The sequence below is a fragment of the Corvus brachyrhynchos genome, unplaced genomic scaffold, assembly GCF_000691975.1.
Source record: "Corvus brachyrhynchos isolate BGI_N302 unplaced genomic scaffold, ASM69197v1 scaffold60, whole genome shotgun sequence".
Lineage (NCBI taxonomy): Eukaryota > Metazoa > Chordata > Aves > Passeriformes > Corvidae > Corvus > Corvus brachyrhynchos.
The window spans coordinates 7618826-7625723 of NW_008236767.1; the positions used below are offsets into that span (position 1 = coordinate 7618826).

The 6898-nt window shown below is 38.2% G+C and overlaps 1 protein-coding gene across 5 annotated transcripts in view; it reads left to right on the forward strand.

The window, feature by feature from the left end:
• CHD7 (chromodomain helicase DNA binding protein 7) overlaps positions 1–6834 on the forward strand; it is a 128981-nt gene extending 122147 nt beyond the window's left edge. For 2 of the 5 annotated variants that reach the window (XM_017727488.1, XM_017727486.1), the window contains exons 32-38: positions 1–161; positions 1825–2052; positions 2279–2722; positions 3293–3514; positions 3925–4065; positions 4545–4649; positions 5436–6403. In XM_017727488.1, coding sequence (XP_017582977.1) covers positions 1–161; positions 1825–2052; positions 2279–2722; positions 3293–3514; positions 3925–4065; positions 4545–4649; positions 5436–6389 — 2255 coding nt within the window. In that variant the 3' untranslated portion in view covers positions 6390–6403. Of the gene's footprint in view, positions 162–1824; positions 2053–2278; positions 2723–3292; positions 3515–3924; positions 4066–4544; positions 4650–5435 lie in introns of all 5 variants that reach the window. The other 3 variants (XM_017727489.1, XM_017727485.1, XM_017727487.1) reach the window with 3 other exon arrangements.
• The last annotated feature ends 64 nt before the right edge of the window (positions 6835–6898 follow it).

Consider the following 6898-nt stretch of genomic DNA (forward strand, 5'->3'; position numbering starts at 1 on the left):
CAGGAGCAGTCTCTCAGGGTAAGAATTTTGATGAAGAAAGCAATGCCTCTATGAGTACCGCAAGGGATGAAACACGCGATGGATTCTACATGGAAGATGGGGATCCCTCTGTGGTTCAGCTGCTTCATGAGAGAACATTTGCCTTCTCTTTCTGGCCTAAGGTTGGTTAGGGGTAGAAAGATGTGTCTCTTTTAATTTAAGTAAAATATGGGAAATGTGCTTGCAAAGTAACAGTGAGCTTTTGTGAGATACTGTGCTTCTGGCAGGCAAGAGACCTTTTTCTGTGAATGATATGTGGAATAGCACTTTTTTCTTCAAGTTCATACAAACTAGCAGCGAAAATGAAAGAAATTGCTTTTTTTTGTAAAATAGTGTCATTCAGTAAAACAATGGACTGCTGGCAGACATGAGTTCTTCAAAGGGCCCATAACCCTATGTCAGCAGAGTCCCACCTCTTGCACCGCTGTACAGTTTTGAACTAGGAATTTTGCCTGCAGAGCAATCTGCAGAATTTAGAGCAGACTTTCTAAGATCACCTTTTTATTTTGGGGTGAGGAGATTGTAGGGAAGAGTTTTTGGTGACCTACATGATCTAAGCCATTATGTAATGTTGACAGATGTAATTGTATTAAGGTATCCTGCAAACATAAGCATCAGTTTTAGATAGGGTAAAGCTGTATCTTATTTTGGTAACAATGCAGAAAATTATCTAATATAAAATGTTTTTAAAAATACAAAGCCGTAACCTTGTAATAAATCCATACTTAATTTAGTATTCTCCTTTGCAGTAAGGGGAGAGAGAAAAATAAAGTAGTAATAGTCTTAAGCTTACTAATCACCATAACAGGGCCATCTGGTTGGGGCGGGGGGGAAGGGGGTAGCAGGGCAGGAGGACCTTGCTCTTAATAGGCTTATTTCTGGGGAAAGCAAGCAGTCTGTTGCAGCTGCTGAGATTTGCTAGTGGCTTTTGCACTGTTTTGCTGTTCAGGAAGCTAACTGATGCTCATATTCCCTAACCAGCAGTATTTCTTAGAGTTCCGAAGTTTCTACTACTTCAGGCAGGCTAGCGTAGAATGTGTTTGAATACTGAAATGGAAAAAAAATCAAATCATGCTCATTTTCTCTGCTTTCAGCAAGTATTTTGGAAATGTGCACTAAAATCTTATTCCAGTCGTAGTGTGAAAGTAGAACAGAAAATCCTTCATCTGTATAGGTTCATCATAAGTAGACTAATAAACATAATTAGAGATTTTTAGTGTACACGCTTCAGTGAAATTTGAAGTGATAATGGGCGTGGAATGAAAATTGACATTCATTAGATGTCCCTAGGTTGGTGCCCGTTTCATAATGTTGAACTTTATTAATAGTGACGCTAATGAGGATCCACTTCCTAGGACAGAATTGCAGATCCAGCCTCTTGGATCTTGAGAACTGCAGCTTTAAGACACTGATTGCAGATGTGTTTATTTTCCCTTCCTAACTGTTGATTTTGCTAACTAGTGAAGTTTTGTAAAACAACAGGGAGTTTCTATTAAATTTTTCAATTAGTACATTGTCATACAGAAAACTTGGTCTGTCTTTTCTCCTTCCCCTCACAATATAAATGCAGCTTATAAAAGTTTATTATAAAAGTCCTATTAAAGTTTTGTTCTACAAAATTGTGTTAGCTTCTTGCAAGGTGATCAGTTTATCCTAACATGCAAGAATAAGTGTTTCTGAATGTTGTCCTTAAGCTCTGGAACCTGGACTGTGTAATAAGACTCATTTAAGTTTAAAAGGCAACGTTTACACTGAAGGTTCATTACATACTTTTCCTTTATTCAGGACCGAGTAATGATCAACCGATTAGACAACATCTGTGAAGCAGTGCTGAAAGGGAAGTGGCCAGTAAATAGGCGCCAGATGTTTGATTTCCAAGGGCTCATACCTGGGTACACTCCAACAGCTGTGGACAGCCCTCTGCAGAAAAGGAGCTTTGCAGAGCTCTCCATGGTTGGTCAAGCCACTGTCAGTGGCAGTGAAGATCTCACTGCTTCTCCTCAGTTATCAAAGGCAAGGCTGCAACTTTCTCTTTTTTACATAAAACATTTTATCTTGCATGAGCTTCTCTTGCATAATAGAAAATAAGCCAGCATAAATAAAATAGTAAAAATGTAAAAGTGTTTCTTTGAATAAAATGAAGGCTTTGTTTTCAGAGTTACATGTTTGGAGTTTTATTTTAAATTCAGTGTAGCAAACAGAGCTTTGCTAATGTTTGGAAATGTTCGCTTTTTATTAGGAAGATGCACTCAATTTATCAGTTCCACGTCAGAGGAGGAGGAGACGAAGAAAGATTGAAATTGAGGCTGAGAGAGCTGCCAAGAGGAGAAATCTTATGGAAATGGTTGCCCAGTTACGTGAGTCTCAGGTGGTCTCAGAAAATGGACAAGAAAAGATTGTAGATTTATCAAAGGCCTCACGAGAGGCAACAAGTTCTACCTCAAATTTTTCATCTGTTACTTCAAAGTTTATCTTGCCTAATGTCTCCACACCCGTGTCTGATGCCTTTAAAACTCAAATGGAGCTGCTGCAAGCAGGTCTTTCACGCACACCCACAAGGCATCTACTAAATGGCTCTTTAATAGATGGAGAACCACCCATGAAGAGGAGGAGAGGAAGGAGGAAAAATGTAGAAGGGCTTGATCTGTTATTCATGAGCAACAAACGGACATCGTTGACTGTAGTAAGGCCACAATTCTTTTCCTTTTTGTCTCATATTTGTTCTCTGTCTGTGGTACTTCCTGAATGTGTTGTCTTATTATACTCTCCCTAATAGAAACATACAGTTCTTGCCCAACCAGGTTTTTCTTTGTTTAGAGCTGTTAGTTCTTTTTGAACCGAACAAAAAAGTGCACATCAAGATTTTACTGTAGAAAATTGTAGCTGAGTTTTAAGTAGCTTGTACTTTTAAAATTACTTTTTTTTTTTCAAAATATATTTCTAACAACATACATTTTGAGGCTTAAGTATGTCTTTCTTGATGTGTTGAAAAGGGTGGGTCTTGGAGAATCTTGAAGAACATTTACTGGAAATGGAAAAAAATTGCTTTGCCTTTAGCAGTATGTTCTTTATTGTTCAAGGATGCTAAATTTTCAAAATTCCTAATGTAATGATACTACTTTGTGTAGTATGAGTATTTAAACACCATTAACTCTTGTGTATGCAAAATCTTGAACATTTCACTTCAGTCAGTCCCTGAGATTATTTCTCCAGCTGTTCCCGTGAAGACTAATACAGATGTGATTGTTTTCAGGAGGATGCAGAAGTGACCAAAGCTTTTGAAGAAGATATGGAAGCCCTACCAGCAAGGAACATTCCATCTCCTGGTCAATTAGACCCAGACACTCACATCCCTGTAATCAATCTAGAGGATGGGACCAGGCTGGTGGGAGAGGATGCCCCAAAAAACAAGGATCTAGTTGAATGGCTTAAATTGCATCCTACTTACACTGTAGATATGCCAAGTTATGTACCAGTAAGTATGGGATTCTAAAAGTGTTGTTCTATTCTATTAATACAAAAGTTAGTTTTACTGACGTCGAATTGAATTTCCTCACATTGGGCATAGTCATTCGATTTTGTAGCTTGGTTTTCAACAGAAGTTTTCCCTTTATGCACCATTCGTATTTTATCTACACCTAAGTGACATTGGGGTGTTTGATTTGCTTTTCCTTTCTTAATATTTGTATATAGCAACATGTTAGAACAGTGTTTGTCAAGTTCTGCAGAATTTCTTCATCTGATACAAAAAAAATTTCTTCTCACATAATCTGAGAGTAAAGTAATGGATCCCTTCTTAAAATTGTTGTAAGAAGGGGTACCGTGATTGGTGATTTTTGTCATTAAATTAAAAGCTAAAAAGCAATAAATTTCTCTTCTTTCCAGAAGAGTGCAGATGTGCTGTTTTCCCCATTTCAGAAGCCGAAACAAAAACGACACAGATGTCGAAATCCTAATAAACTGGATATAAACACCTTGACAGGAGAAGAAAGGGTACCTGTTGTAAATAAACGAAATGGAAAGAAGGTAAAAATTAAGTTACTTCAGTCAAAGTCTTTAATAATGTTTTTGCATGTGGAAAGCAGGTTTTCTACTCCGAGCTTTCTCTTTTAAAGTTTAATAATTTGGCACCAGCAATTTTTCTTACTGGACTGTGCTACCTGGTTCCTTTAATTCCTTCTTTGCTGTTCTGATATGTTCATATTGATCACCTGAGTGAATAACTCTCACTTCTTGAAACTATATAGCACATTTTGTCCTTAGATACAAATTTTATTACCAGACCTGCCTAAGCTGCAGCACTTTACTGTTTTTTAAAACCTGATTTTGTCAATTAGGGTATCACTAGCTGGTTTCCATGTAGTTTTCCACAGTAAACTAACTTGAAAGTCTTTACTGCTATCCTTCAGAGATGAAAGTGTGCAAATAGAAAATGTCCATATAAGTAGTTGTTTGGTTTTGTTGTTGGGTTTTTGTTACAGTCATAACCTTGTCTTTTGCATTAGATGGGTGGAGCTATGGCCCCTCCAATGAAGGACTTGCCAAGATGGCTGGAAGAAAATCCTGAGTTTGCTGTTGCTCCAGATTGGACTGACATTGTTAAACAGTCTGTAAGTGAAACTCTCTTTCCATGCTTCACTGTAGGTTATAGCACAGAAAAGTTGAAGGCTGTGTACATTGATTATTAAGTCTTTATCTCATAGCTGGTTTTGAGAAAATTGTAGTGTCTGTGTAGGAGTTACCCAGCTCAGGGGGGTGGTGATAGGAGGCTGCTGCAGAATGGGATTGAAATACACTCGAAAAATCAGCTACAGTTAAGGCAGCCTTCAGTATTTGTTTTGCATTATTTTTTTCTTGTAAGTAACAATCTTTAAAAAGCACAGGTATGTGTACATTAGGAACTACTAAGAAAATATTTGTCATATTAATAACAGAAATACATTTCATTGTCTCAGTAACAGGCAGCATCAAAGGAAGAGGTTTTCTGCCGTTTATTTTACAACACTTGTTTGAAAATAAAGGGTAAAATTCTGCAAGTACTCAATTTAACAGAACACTACTGAAATTCAGTACAAATTATAAAGATACAAACTTGCAACTGCAGCATATCAGAGTGGATTTTTTTAATGAGGCTACAGAGTTTTCAGCATGTATTGTTTTACTGTTGTGTTTAAATGTAAAAAAAATCTGTGATCTTGATTTCTTCAGGTTTCTTTACTTGTTCTACTGCCATTCACTATAGTACTAAGCTAGTCACCATTTGCCAGGGTGAAAAAACAAACCACTTTTGGAGTATGCTGAAATCCTTTCTGTTTCTTCCATCATCATCAATTAACTGCTGAAAGCTAAAAAAGCTAATTGAGAATAAAGCTGTTTTTTTCTCCTTCCCTTTTTAGGGTTTTGTTCCAGAGTCCATGTTTGACCGTCTTCTCACTGGACCTGTTGTGAGGGAGGAAGGAGCAAGCAGAAGAGGAAGAAGGCCAAAAAGTGAAATTGCCAAAGCAGCTGCAGCAGCTGCTGCTGTAGCATCAACTTCGGGAATCAACCCACTACTAATGAACAGTCTGTTTGCTGGAATGGACCTCACAAGCCTCCAGAACCTACAGAACCTGCAGTCTCTCCAGCTCGCAGGCCTCATGGGCTTTCCGCCAGGGCTAGCAACAGCTGCTGCTGCTGGAGGGGACGCTAAAAATCCGGCTGCCATGTTGCCTCTGATGTTGCCAGGGATGGCAGGATTGCCCAATATGTTTGGACTAAGCGGATTGTTGAATAACCCGATAACGGCTACTACTGGAAATGCCACTACTGCTTCCGCTCAAGGAGAGACTGAGGATGGCGCTTCAAAAGCTGAAGAGAAGAGAAATGAGAAAGAAGAGGAGAACAAAGACTCTGAGAAAAGCACAGACACTGTTTCTGCTACTGACTCTGCGAATGGATCTGTCAGTGCTGCTACTGCGGCGACTACCGCCACTGCCACCACTACCACCACCACCAACACTGGATTGCCCACAAACCCTCTGGCCTTCAATCCTTTCCTGCTGTCTACCATGGCTCCTGGCCTCTTCTATCCATCTATGTTTCTACCTCCAGGACTGGGAGGATTGACTCTGCCCGGTTTCCCAGCACTAGCAGGACTACAGAATGCAGTGGGCTCCAATGAAGAGAAGGCTACTGACAAAACTGAAGGAGCTGCCTTTAAAGATGAAGAAAATCTCGAAGGCAGTGATGCAGAGGAGAGCCTTGATAAAACTGCAGATTCCTCCGTTTTAGAAGATGAAATAGCACAGGGTGAAGAATTAGACTCACTTGATGGGGGGGAAGAAATAGAAAACAATGAAAATGACGAATAACCAGTACCAGTTACAGTTAAAGTGTTTTAAACTTTTGACAAGTGGTAGTCCTACTGTTTACACTCACAGTTAATGTCCATACTTAGTTTTTATAAGCTGTTCTGTAACATAGTGTAGCAAAAAAAAAGTTCAAGTCATGTTATACAGATGTGTCAAAAGGTATCTTGGTCATTAAGTATTGTGCAGTGCATTATTTATTATCCCTAGGAGAGATGAAATTTGAGAGGTGATCATGTCTTTTTAAGGAAATTGACATAATGCTCTGCTTTTTTTTTCTTTTGGTACCATTGGTATTATGAATTAAGCAGCAATTTGTAATCAAGTGGCACTAATAGAAGGAAGTGCTGCTTAAAGGAAGGATGAAGTTATATATTTAATTTTTAAATTTTTTTTTCTTTTTTTTCTTTTCGGTTTTTTTTTTTTTGTTTTGTTTTGGTTTGTTTTTTTTTTTGGGTGTGCATTTGAAGTTTGGCGTTTGGGTTTTGTTTTTTTTTTTTTTTTTTTTAAAT